Below are 14,279 nucleotides of genomic sequence, written 5' to 3' on the forward strand. Positions count from 1 at the left end.
TGTGATGGTGTTGTGGTGTACTATGTGATGGTGTTGTGGTGTACTATGTGGTGGTGTTGTGGTGTACTATGTGATGGTGTTGTGGTGTACTATGTGGTGGTGTTGTGGTGTACTATGTGGTGGTGTTGTGGTGTACTATGTGATGGTGTTGTGGTGTACTATGTGATGGTGTTGTGATGTACTATGTGATGGTGTTGTGGTGTACTATGTGATGGTGTTGTGGTGTACTATGTGGTGGTGTTGTGGTGTACTATGTGGTGGTGTTGTGGTGTACTATGTGATGGTGTTGTGGTGTACTATGTGGTGGTGTTGTGGTGTACTATGTGATGGTGTTGTGATGTACTATGTGATGGTGTTGTGATGTACTATGTGGTGGTGTTGTGATGTACTATGTGATGGTGTTGTGGTGTACTATGTGGTGGTGTTGTGGTGTACTATGTGGTGGTGTTGTGGTGTACTATGTGATGGTGTTGTGATGTACTATGTGGTGGTGTTGTGGTGTACTATGTGATGGTGTTGTGATGTACTATGTGATGGTGTTGTGGTGTACTATGTGGTGGTGTTGTGGTGTACTATGTGGTGGTGTTGTGGTGTACTATGTGGTGGTGTTGTGGTGTACTATGTGATGGTGTTGTGGTGTACTATGTGATGGTGTTGTGGTGTACTATGTGGTGGTGTTGTGGTGTACTATGTGATGGTGTTGTGGTGTACTATGTGATGGTGTTGTGGTGTACTATGTGATGGTGTTGTGGTGTACTATGTGATGGTGTTGTGGTGTACTATGTGATGGTGTTGTGGTGTACTATGTGGTGGTGTTGTGGTGTACTATGTGATGGTGTTGTGGTGTACTATGTGATGGTGTTGTTGTGTACTATGTGGTGGTGTTGTGGTGTACTATGTGATGGTGTTGTGGTGTACTATGTGATGGTGTTGTGGTGTACTATGTGATGGTGTTGTGGTGTACTATGTGGTGGTGTTGTGGTGTACTATGTGATGGTGTTGTGGTGTACTATGTGATGTTGTTGTGGTGTACTATGTGATGGTGTTGTGGTGTACTATGTGATGGTGTTGTGGTGTACTATGTGATGGTGTTGTGGTGTACTATGTGATGGTGTTGTGGTGTACTATGTGATGGTGTTGTGGTGTACTATGTGATGTTGTTGTGGTGTACTATGTGATGGTGTTGTGGTGTACTATGTGATGGTGTTGTGGTGTACTATGTGATGTTGTTGTGGTGTACTATGTGATGGTGTTGTGGTGTACTATGTGATGGTGTTGTGGTGTACTATGTGATGTTGTTGTGGTGTACTATGTGATGGTGTTGTGGTGTACTATGTGATGGTGTTGTGGTGTACTATGTGATGGTGTTGTGGTGTACTATGTGATGTTGTTGTGGTGTACTATGTGATGGTGTTGTGGTGTACTATGTGATGGTGTTGTGATGTACTATGTGATGTTGTTGTGGTGTACTATGTGATGGTGTTGTGGTGTACTATGTGATGGTGTTGTGATGTACTATGTGATGGTGTTGTGGTGTACTATGTGGTGGTGTTGTGGTGTACTATGTGATGGTGTTGTGGTGTACTATGTGATGGTAACGGGTTGATATAATATGATGATGTATAACAATTGTAGGTTTAACGCTAAATTACGATTGTAATAATAATAATAATAATAATAATAATAATAATAATAATAATAATAATAATAATAATAATAATAATAATAACTTTAATAGGTTAAGTTAGGTAAAGTTCGTTAGGAAACAGGACAAGTGTTTCCAAGCGCGGGTCTTAGTCACATGATAACCCGTCGTTGGGACTTTTGGTCATATGACCGAGGCCTTCAGCTGGCTCACCGATCCACCCCTTTAAAAATTATGGTGTTAGTTATAACCATTAGTGAGAACATAACTTTAATAACAATAATAATATAATATAATGGTTTGTTCGTGTAATATGAAATATAATGATTTCAGCTGAGTGTGTGATGGTATATATTCATTAAAGATCAAATTTGGTGGGTGGTGGTATAACTTACATCCTTATGCCAGAGTTGTGAGAGTTTGGTCATGCCGAGTGTGGTCAGCAGGTTGGCGTCCTGTGTCCCAGCCTCCACCCGCGGGTGTGACAGCTTCATCTGTGGCAACACTACCTTGTTACAAGAAATTCTTCACTCACACTGCTGCAACTTACATAAAGTGTTGCGACTCAGACTGAGAATTAAACATTTTTTCTTCAAAAATATTTTGTACTTAGTATAAAAGCATTTCAACATTTAACAATTCCTCAAAATATTCCCTCCATCTTCCCAATACCTCTAACTCTCCATTTAATAACTCTCCTCTCCTATTTTTAACTGATAAATCCATTTTTTCTCTAAGGCTTCCTCAGCTTGTTAATCTCACTCCAAAACTTTTTCTTATTTTCAACAAAATTTGTTGATAACATCTCACCCACTCTCTCATTTGCTCTCTTTTTACATTGCTTCAATACTCTGACTCAAGAAATCGTAATGACACGATTGCAAACAAACCATACCCCCGGCCGGGATTGAACCCACGGTCATAGAGTCTCAAAACTCCAGCCCGTCGCGTTAGCCACTAGACCAGCTAGCCACAATAAGATTCGTCCAACTAGGAATATTTCTATACCATAGGAAGGTTAGCACAGGCACCACTGTGACCACAAATGCAAGTTTTTACAGATGTCTGTAAAAACTTGCATTTGTGGTCACAGTGGTGCCTGTGCTAACCTTCCTATGGTGTAGAAATATTCCTAGTTGGATGAATCTTATTGTGGCTAGCTGGTCTAGTGGCTAATGCGACGGGCTGGAGTTTTGAGACTCTATGACCGCGGGTTCAATCCCGGCCGGGGGTATGGCTTCAATACTCTCTTAACCTCTCTCTTTTTCTCCATATACTCTTCCCTCCTTGCATCACTTCGACTTTGTAAAAACTTCTCATATGCTAACTTTTTCTCCTTTACTACTCTCTTTACATCATTATTTCACCAATCGCTCCTCTTCCCTCCCGCACCCACTTTCCTGTAACCACAAACTTCTGCTGAACACTCTAACACTACATTTTTAAACCTACCCCATACCTCTTCGATCCCATTGCCTATGCTCTCATTAGCCCATCTATCCTCCAATAACTGTTTATATCTTACCCTAACTGCCTCCTCTTTTAGTTTATAAACCTTCACCTCTCTCTTCCCTGATGCTTCTATTCTCCTTGTATCCCATCTACCTTTTACTCTCAGTGTAGCTACAACTAAAAAGTGATCTGATATATCTGTGGCCCCTCTATAAACATGTACATCCTAAAGTCTACTCAACAGTCTTTTATCAAGTAATACATAATCCAACAAAGTACTGTCATTTCGCCCTACATCATATCTTGTATATTTATTTATCCTCTTTTTCTTAAAATATGTATTACCTACAACTAAACCCCTTTCTATACAAAGTTCAGTCAAAGGACTCCCATTATCATTTACACCTGGCACCCCAAACTTACTTACCACACCCTCTCTAAAAGTTTTTCCTACTTTAGCATTCAGGTCCCCTACCACATTACTCTCTCACTTGGTTCAAAGGTTCCTATTCATTCACTTAACATCTCCCAAAATCTCTCTCTCTCCTCTACATTCCTCTCTTCTCCAGGTGCATACATGCTTATTATGACCCACTGTGATTTCATGTATAGGGCAAGGAGGAATAACATCTTGTAGGAGTGAGAAAGAGTCAGTTATGAGTGTGGAGGAAGTTCGTGAGGCAGTAGGTAAAATGAAAGAGGGTAAGGCAGCCGGGATTGATGGGATAAAGATAGAAATGTTAAAAGCAGGTGAGGATATAGTTTTGGAGTGGTTGGTGCTATTATTTAATAAATGTATGGAAGAGGGTAAGGTACCTAGGGATTGGCAGAGAGCATGCATAGTTCCTTTGTATAAAGGCAAAGGGGACAATAGAGAGTGCAAAAATTATAGGGGAATAAGTCTGTTGAGTATACCTGGTAAAGTGTATGGTAGAGTTATTATTGAAAGAATTAAGAGAAATACGGAGAATAGGATAGCAGATGAACAAGGAGGCTTTAGGGTGAGGTCAGGTTCACTCACGCGGAGCAAAAAAAAAAAATTCGAAAAAATATGAAAATGGAGTTATTGTTACCAAAAAAATAGCTGAACTTTCTGGCTACACTCTGGTATAATTATTATCCTTGTACGATGTTTCTAAAACGAATTACAGCCATTTATAACAGGCATGGTGACAGCGCTGACGCGTCATATTTCGTAAAAGCGCTGACGCGGCTTTGTTTACGTTTTTCCCCCGTGTTATTTTTATCGTTTTCGTATATCTTTTGATGTCTCATATAATGCAAATTCACCATCTGACATCATGCCAGAGCGGGCGGAGCTAATATGATCAAGTAATCAGTCAGGTAAACCAAACCATACCCCCAGCCGGGATTGAACCCGCGGTCATAGAGTCTCAAAACTCCAGCCCGTCGCGTTAGCCACTAGACCAGCTAGCCACAATAAGATTCATCCAACTAGGTATATTTCTACACCATAGGGAGGTTAGCACAGGCACCTCTGTGACCACAAATGCAAGTTTTTACAGACGAATCTCCAGCTAGCGTGGCTGTGATGAACTCTAGCTCAAGTCCCTTCACTGCCGTCAACATGACTTAAGAAATCGTAATGACACGATTGCAAACAAACCATACCCCCGGCCGGGATTGAACCCGCGGTCATAGAGTCTCAAAACTCCAGCCCGTCGCGTTAGCCACTAGACCAGCTAGCCACAATAAGATTCATCCAACTAGGTATATTTCTACACCATAGGGAGGTTAGCACAGGCACCTCTGTGACCACAAATGCAAGTTTTTACAGACGAATCTCCAGCTAGCGTGGCCGTGACGAACTCTAACTCAAGTCCCTTCACTGCCGTCAACATGACTTAAGAAATCGTAATGACACGATTGCAAACAAACCATACCCCCGGCCGGGATTGAACCCGCGGTCATAAAGTCTCAAAACTCCAGCCCGTCATGTTAGCCACTAGACCAGCTAGCCACAATAAGATTCATCCAACTATGGTGTAGAAATATACCTAGTTGGATGAATCTTATTGTGGCTAGCTGGTCTAGTGGCTAACGCAACGGGCTGGAGTTTTGAGACTCTATGACCGCGGGTTCAATCCCAGCCGGGGGTATGGTTTGTTTGCAATCGTGTCATTGCGATTTCTTAAGTCATGTTGACGGCAGTGAAGGGACTTGAGCTAGAGTTCGTCACGGCCACGCTAGCTGGAGATTCGTCTGTAAAAACTTGCATTTGTGGTCACAGAGGTGCCTGTGCTAACCTCCCTATGGTGTAGAAATATACCTAGTTGAATGAATCTTATTGTGGCTAGCTGGTCTAGTGGCTAACGCGATGGGCTGGAGTTTTGAGACTCTATGACCGCGGGTTCAATCCCGGCCGGGGGTATGGTTTGTTTGCAATCGTGTCATTACGATTTCTTAAGTCATGTTGACGGCAGTGAAGGGACTTGAGCTAGAGTTCGTCACGGCCACGCTAGCTGGAGATTCGTCTGTAAAAACTTGCATTTGTGGTCACAGAGGTGCCTGTGCTAACCTCCGTATGGTGTAGAAATATACCTAGTTGGATGAATCTTATTGTGGCTAGCTGGTCTAGTGGCTAACGCGACGGGCTGGAGTTTTGAGACTCTATGACTGCGGGTTCAATCCCGGCCGGGGGTATGGTTTGTTTGCAATCGTGTCATTACGATTTCTTAAGTCAATCAGTCAGGTACCCTGGGTATAGTACCCAAAATGGCCGACACCTCCAGCCAACAAAATATTCCATAAATATTCCATACCCACGCTAATATCAATTATAAGGCTTATTTATCTATCACAATTGATCTATTATGACATAATGCAATATAATAATAGCATATAAACATAAAAAGCACACCGTAAAAATTAATATATAGCATAATATGATGCCCCAGAGGAAAAAAATCCTATCGGTGTATCCCCTGAAGGTTCGTTCTCTCTTACATGTGATGAGAGAAAACGAATTTACAATGGTTAACTATAATAAACACTCGTAGGTCACGCAAAAAGTGTAAAATAAAGCGAATTTTTCGGGGAAAAAAATTATTTCCCGGGCACCTGGGGTGCCGCGCGCTTCGGCCTATATCTCGAAAGTAACTTATTTACCTATTTAGGGGCAATCCATCTTTATTTATGATTGAATTGACTTGATTTTCACAACGAACATAAGAGAATGATTGCTTTACAAGGTAAAGTGTACCTTTCTGAACTATCCCAAATATTTTTAGATTTATGTGGGCAACAAGACCGACATCTTCCAATATGTCAAAAAAGTTATGAAACTTATTTTTTTTTTTAGCATGAAGATAAGGTTTATTTTAGAATTGGTACACTTACAGTGATGGAATTAGAGGTGTTCTATCAGCAGCAAGTGTCAAAACCACTTTTCCAAGTACCACTGAGTAGGACTCCGCTGCAAAATGCAATTTTTCGTAAATTTTGCATATTTCATTTTCTTTTTGGCCGATATGATTGAAACTTCAGCACAGAATACTCGATATAAGCTTCTAATAGTACACCAAAAATGAACGTAATCGGTTGAAAAATAAAAAAGTCGATATGTAACACCTGAGCTCTCCCTTTAGGAAATTTAGGAAAGGTAGGGGGTGTGTGGACCAGGTGTTTACAGTGAAACATGGTATAAACCTTGGTAATAAATACCGACAAGTTGGTTTAGAAAGACACGTAAGCAAACACTATGACATATTTATTAGAAAACGTTTCGGTCCTGGGACCTTGATCACTTCTAACATGTTAGAAGTGATGTTAGAAGTGATCAAGGTCCCAGGACCGAAACGTTTTCTAATAAATATGTCATAGTGTTTGCTTACGTGTCTTTCTAAACCAACAGTGAAACATATAAGTGAACAGTATTTAAATAACAAAAAATGCACAATACCGTGACTGGAACGATACACAAATAACCCGCACATAAAAGAGAGAAGCTTACGACGACGTTTCGGTCCGACTTGGACCATTGACAAAATCACACTAACCAGAGGTGGAGTAGGACGGCTATATATAGGCAGGCAGAGGTGATGGTAGTAGTAGTAGTAGTAGTACAAGAATGGAGGCCAAGCCCATGATGACACTCTTCAGGTCACTTGTTCTATCTAGGCTGGAATATTGCTGCACTCTAACAGCACCTTTCAAGGCAGGTGAAATTGCCGACCTAGAAAATGTACAGAGAACTTTCACGGTGCGCATAACGGAGATAAAACTCCTCAATTACTGGGAGCGCTTGAGGTTTCTAAACCTGTATTCCCTGGAACGCAGGAGGGAGAGATACATGATTATATACACCTGGAAAATCCTAGAGGGACTAGTACCGAACTTGCACACGAAAATCACTCACTACGAAAGCAAAAGACTTGGCAGACGATGCACCATCCCCCCAATGAAAAGCAGGGGTGTCACTAGCACGTTAAGAGACCATACAATAAGTGTCAGGGGCCCGAGACTGTTCAACTGCCTCCCAGCACACATAATTGGGATTACCAACAGACCCCTGGCAGTCTTCAAGCTGGCACTGGACAAGCACCTAAAGTCAGTTCCTGATCAGCCGGGCTGTGGCTCATACGTTGGTTTGCGTGCAGCCAGCAGCAACAGCCTGGTTGATCAGGCGCTGATCCACCAGGAGGCCTGGTCACAGACCGGGCCGCGGGGGCGTTGACCCCCGAAACTCTCTCCAGGTAAACTCCAGGTAATACCGACAATGTGTCTTAATTTCATCTTGTCGGTATTATATACCATTCTTGTACTACTACTACTACTACTACTACTACTACCATCACCTCTGCCTGCCTATATATAGCCGTCCTACTCCACCTCTGGTTAGTGTGACTTTGTCAATGGTCCAAGTCGGACCGAAACGTCGTCGTAAGCTTCTCTCTTTTATGTGCGGGTTATTTGTGAACAGTATTTAGATAAGGCTAAAGAGGTTTGTGTGACATTTATGGATTTGGAAAAGGCATATGACAGGGTGGATAGGGGAGCAATGTGGCAGATGTTGCAAGTGTATGGTATAGGAGGTAGGTTACTGAAAGCAGTGAAGAGTTTTTACGAGGATAGTGAGGCTCAAGTTAGAGTATGTAGGAAAGAGGGAGATTATTTCACATTAAAAGTAGGCATTAGACAGGGATGTGTGATGTCACCGTGGTTGTTTAATATATTTATAGATGGGGTTGTAAGAGAAGTAAATGCGAGGGTCTTGGCAAGAGGCGTGGAGTTAAAAGATAGAGTTAAAAGATGAAGATGGGAGTTGTCACAGTTACTCTTTGCTGATGACACTGTGCTCTTGGGAGATTCTGAAGAGAAGTTGCAGAGGTTGGTGGATGAATTTGATAGTGTATGTAAAAGATGAAAATTAAAAGTGAATACAGGAAAGAGTAAGGTTATGAGGATAACAAAAAGATTAGGTGATGAAAGATTGGATATCAGATTGGAGGGAGAGAGTATAGAGGAGGTGAATGTATTCAGATATTTGGGAGTGGACGTGTCAGCGGATGGGTCTATGAAAGATGAGGCGAATCATAGAATTGATGAGGGGAAAAGGGTGAGTGGTGCACTTAGGAGTCTGTGGAGACAAAGAACTTTGTCCTTGGAGGCAAAGAGGGGAATGTATGAGAGTATAGTTTTACCAACGCTCTTATATGGGTGTGAAGCATGGGTGATGAATGTTGCAGCGAGGAGAAGGCTGGAGGCAGTGGAGATGTCATGTCTGAGGGCAATGTGTGGTGTGAATATAATGCAGAGAATTCTTAGTTTGGAAGTCAGGAGGAGGTGTGGGATTACCAAAACTGTTGTCCAGAGGGCTGAGGAAGGGTTGTTGAGGTGGTTCGGACATGTGGAGAGAATGGAGCGAAACAGAATGACTTCAAGAGTGTATCAGTCTGTAGTGGAAGGAAGGCGGTGTAGGGATCGGCCTAGGAAAGGTTGGAGGGAGGGGATAAAGGAGGTTTTGTGTGCGAGTTGCCTGGACTTCCAGCGGGAATGCGTGAGCGTGTTTGATAGGAGTAAATGGAGACAAATGGTTTTTAATACTTGACGTGCTGTTGGAGTGTGAGCAAAGTAACATTTATGAAGGGATTCAGGGAAACCGGCAGGCCGGACTTGAGTCCTGGAGATGGGAAGTACAGTGCCTGCACTCTGAAGGAGGGGTGTTAATGTTGCAGTTTAAAAACTGTAGTGTAAAGCACCCTTCTGGCAAGACAGTGATGGAGTGAATGATGGTGAAAGTTTTTCATTTTCGGGCCACCCTGCCTTGGTGGGAATCGGCCAGTGTGATAATAAAAAAGTAAATAAAAGCATTTATTTTGTCTCTAGTTACACACTCAAAATTAACGATATACTATAACAACAACAACAGCAACAACAACAACAATAGCAATAATAATAATAATATGATTGCTACTAATAATTAATAACCCAAAACACCAGACGTACTTTTTCTAATAATCCTTATTACTCTTATTACTACACTGTAATAGGAATAAGAAGATGAGAGATAGAGTGTGCTTCCCTGGAGCTTGGTGTTGGGGACATAGTCAACAGGCTGGATAATATCATGTCAGGTAATGGGAATAAGCCCATTATCTGTCTCAGTGCTGGTGGAAATGATATTGGGAAGGGTAGGAGAGAAGAGCTGCTAGATAAGTACAGGCCAGCCTTAGATTTCATTAAGTCTAAGGGAGGGATCCCAATCATATGTAGCATCTTGCCTAGAAGGGGAGTAGGAAATGAATGGTTGTCTAGGGCAATTGGTGTAAATTACTGGCTAGACAGATACTGCAAGGAACTTGCAATCCCATTCATTGACAACTGGAACAACTTTTATGGCAAACATGATATGTATGCAAGGGATGGGGTACATCTCTCTGGGGCAGGGGTGGTAGCACTTGCAGACTCGATTGAGAAGGCCATTGGTGAAATGCCTATGATTTTAAACTGATGGAAGATAGAGGTATGGGTGAGTGTGGGAAACAAGCAGGTTGCAACACTAGGGTTGGAAACAGTAAATGTATAAAAGGCATTCAGCATGAAGTTATAAATAAAAACAATAGATCAGGTCAGCAAACAAAGGGGGACAGCAGAGGGCAGCAAGGGACTAGCTCCCTTTAAGGTTTACTATACTAATAGCAGGAGTGTAAGAAATAAGATAGATGAGCTAAGATTAATTGCAAGTGCAGGAAACATAGATATTATTGCTATAACAGAGACCTGGCTCAATCTGAAAGATAGAGAGATGCCCTCTGAATGTCACATACAAGGCTATAAATTATTCCACACTGACAAGGTCAACAGGAAAGGTGGTGGAGTAGCGATGTAAGTCAGAGACAATTTAAATTGTTGTGTTAGACAAAATATTAAATTAGAAGCGTCAGCAACTGAATCTGTTTGGTTACAGCTTCTTGAGGGCCGAGAAAAACTAATTTTGGGTGTGATTTACAGGGCCCCAAATCTTGATAGGGAGTGCAGTAAACTTCTATGGGACGAAATTCGTAAGGCATCTACATACGAAAATGTTGTGCTAATGGGAGATTTCAACTATAGACAGATTGACTGGAGCAATTTGACAGGAAATTTAGAGTCAGGTGACTTTCTTGATACGATCCAGGATTGTTTTTTAAAACAGTTTGTGACAGAGCCAACTAGGGGAAATAACCTCCTTGACTTGGTTCTTGCCAGTAGGGAAACACTAATTAATAATCTTGAGGTTAATGATGAGCTTGGGGAAAGTGATCACAAATCACTCAGTTTTAATATATCATGGAATTCCCCTAATAATGGCAATCAAGTCTCTGTCCCTGACTTCCACTTGGCTGATTTCATAGGACTGAAAAATTACTTAGGTGGGCTGAACTGGAATGACCTGACTAAGGGTCAGGTAGGTGGTGATGGTTGCCAATATGATGCTTTCCAGGGCATACTTCTAGCTGCTCAGTCAAATTATGTTCCAAATAGGGAAATCAGATCAAACAAAAATGATCCTAAATGGATGAACAATAGATTAAAATATCTAATTGGTCAAAAGAGAGGCATATATAAGCAATTCAAAAGAGGAGAGGGGCAATTAAGAAATCGATATATTCAGTTAAAGAGAGAAATAAAAAAAGGAATTAGAAAAGCAAAAAGAGATTATGAGGTTAAAGTTGCAAGAGATTCGAAGACTAACCCAAAAGGATTCTTTCAGGTATACAGAAGTAAGATCAGGGACAAGATAGGCCCACTCAAAAGTTCCTCGGTTCAGCTCACTGACAGTGATAAGGAAATGTGTAGAAGTTTTAACACATACTTCCTCTCAGTTTTTACACAGGAGGATACCAGCGATATTCCAGAAATGATCAATTATGTGGAACAGGACGATAATAAACTGTGCACGGTTAGGGTCACAAGTGACATGGTCCTTAGGCAAATAGATAAATTAAAACCTAACAAATCCCCAGGCCCTGATGAACTGTATGCAAGGGTTCTAAAGGAATGTAAAGAGGAGCTTAGCAAACCTTTGGCTAATCGTTTCAACATATCACTACAAACTGGCATTGTGCCAGATAAGTGGAAAATGGCAAATGTGATACCTATTTTCAAAGCAGGTGACAGGTCCTTAGCTTCGAACTATAGACCAATAAGCCCAACCTCCATAGTGGGAAAATTTATGAAATCAATAATTGCCGAGGCAGTTCGTAGCCACCTTGAGAAGCATAAATTAATCAACGAATCTCAGCATGGTTTTACAAAGGGGCGTTCCTGCCTTACGAATTTATTAACTTTTTTCACTAAGGTATTTGAGGAGGTTGATCATGGTAATGAATATGATATTGTGTATATGGACTTCAGTAAGGCTTTTGACAGGGTCCCACATCAGAGACTATTGAGGAAAATTAAGGCACATGGAATAGGAGAAATTTTTTTCCTGGATAGAGGCATGGTTGACAAATAGGCAGCAGAGAGTTTGCATAAATGGGGAGAAATCAGAGTGGGGAAGTGTCACGAGCGGTGTTCCACAGGGGTCAGTGTTGGGCCCCCTGCTGTTCACAATATACATAAACGACATAGATGAGGGCATAAAGAGCGACATCAGCAAGTTTGCCGATGACATCAAAATAGGCCGTCGAATTCATTCTGAAGAGGACATTAGAGCACTCCAGGAAGATTTGAGTAGACTGATGCAGTGGTCGGAGAGGTGGGAGATGCAGTTTAATATAGACAAATGCAAAGTTGTAAATGTTGGACAGGACAATAACCATGCCACATATAAACTAAATAATGTAGATCTTAATATTACGGATTGAGAAAAAGATTTAGGAGTTCTGGTTAGCAGTAATCTGAAACCAAGACAACAGTGCATAAGTGTTCGCAATAAAGCTAATAGAATCCTTGGCTTCATATCAAGAAGCATAAATAATAGGAGTCCTCAGGTTGTTCTTCAACTCTATACATCCTTGGTTAGGCCTTATTTAGATTATGCTGCACAGTTTTGGTCACCGTATTACAGAATGGATATAAATGCTCTGGAAAATGTACAAAGGAGGATGACAAAGTTGATCCCATGTATCAGAAACCTTCCCTATGAGGACAGACTAAGAGCCCTGAATCTGCACTCTCTAGAAAGACGTAGAATTAGGGGGGATATGATTGAGGTGTATAAATGGAAGACAGGAATAAATAAAGGGGATGTAAATATTGTGCTGAAAATATCTAGCCTAGACAGGACTCGCAGCAATGGTTTTAAGTTAGAAAAATTCAGATTCAGGAAGGATATAGGAAAGTACTGGTTTGGTAATAGAGTTGTGGATGAGTGGAACAAACTCCCAAGTACACTCATAGAGGCCAGAACATTGTGTAGCTTTAAAAATAGGTTGGATAAATACTTGAGTGGGTGTGGGTGGGTGAGTTGGACCTGATTAGCGTGTGCTACCAGGACGGTTGCCGTGTTCCTCCCTTAAGTCAGGGTGACCTGACCTGACTAGGTTGGGTGCATTGGCTTAAGCCGGTAGGAGACTTGGACCTGCCTCGCATGGGCCAGTAGGCCTGCTGCAGTGTTCCTTCGTTCTTATGTTCTTATTGCGGCTGGGTTAACTCCGGCTTTTTTTCCTACAACTCAGACGTTCCTCTCCAGAGTTATTCTTCTTCTGTCTCCACTTCCCCCTCACTTCTAGTGAGTCTTACCTGTGAGTCTTCACTTATTACTACAAATAACTTTCAAGTCAGATAAACAAGAGCCACAGACGATGATTGGGTAAGGCTGCGTTAGACTGGGTAAGAGCCACAAAAAGCTACTATTCACCACAGATGAGTAAGATTGAGCAAGAGCCACAGGGATTTGCTATTCACCATCGATGGGTAAAGGCCAGAGAGAGAGAGAGAGAGAGAGAGAGAGAGAGAGAGAGAGAGAGAGAGAGAGAGAGAGAGAGAGAGGAGCACTATTCATCATGACTGGGTAGAGTTGGATGAGGTTGAGTAAGAGAAAGTTGTAATAAAGTTGGTAGAATTACCGACAATATGTAAAGTAAAGGGACACAAGTGCAACTAATGTGACATTTATTGTGGCAACGTTTCGCTCTCCAGGAGCTTTATCAAGCCATTACAAACAATACATGGACACAGAGGGTATATAAAGGCTCAGAGTGAGGTGAATACTAGTGAGGTACCATTTCGATGTTCACTAGTGGTAGTAGTAGTAGTAGTAGTAGTGGTAGTGACAAAAGTAATACAATGTGGTAGAGCAATTAATTCGTACATGAGTAAAAGGATATAAAAGCTATTACTTGGGTAACATAAAAATAGGTTGGACAAATATAAACTGGAATGAGGCAGCTTTTTTCAGTGTTCACTCTCTGTGCTTTGTGTAGTATAACAGGAGAGACTATGTGATGGCAGGGTTTACTGTTTTCAGGAGGATTCTTGCTAAGACTTCGGAGATGGTGAAGCTGCCGTTGTTTTGTTTAATTGTATTCGAAACAGCGATCAGTGCTGATTCGAGGCACTTGCGTATGCGGAAATTAGTTTCTTTGATCACTAATTGGGCGTCTCTGAATTTCATGAGATGACTGGTGGAATTTCGGTGTTGTACACAGGCGTTGTTCAGGTTATCGTTCCTACATGCGTAAATGTGTTCATTGAGGCGGGTGTCGAGGTTTCTGGCTGTTTCACCTACGTA

The 14,279-nt window shown here is 41.6% G+C and overlaps 1 protein-coding gene across 1 annotated transcript in view; it reads right to left on the reverse strand.

Annotated features, from left to right (window-relative positions):
• The window catches only part of LOC128703252 (protein Star), a 170,835-nt gene that overhangs the window by 17,344 nt on the left and 139,212 nt on the right, over positions 1-14,279 (reverse strand). Inside the window, exon 5 of the mRNA XM_070084345.1 lies at positions 2,041-2,139. Within this exon, the coding sequence (XP_069940446.1) occupies positions 2,041-2,139 (99 nt within the window). The remainder of the gene's footprint in view (positions 1-2,040; positions 2,140-14,279) is intronic.

The sequence above is a fragment of the Cherax quadricarinatus genome, chromosome 12 (assembly GCF_038502225.1).
Source record: "Cherax quadricarinatus isolate ZL_2023a chromosome 12, ASM3850222v1, whole genome shotgun sequence".
Lineage (NCBI taxonomy): Eukaryota > Metazoa > Arthropoda > Malacostraca > Decapoda > Parastacidae > Cherax > Cherax quadricarinatus.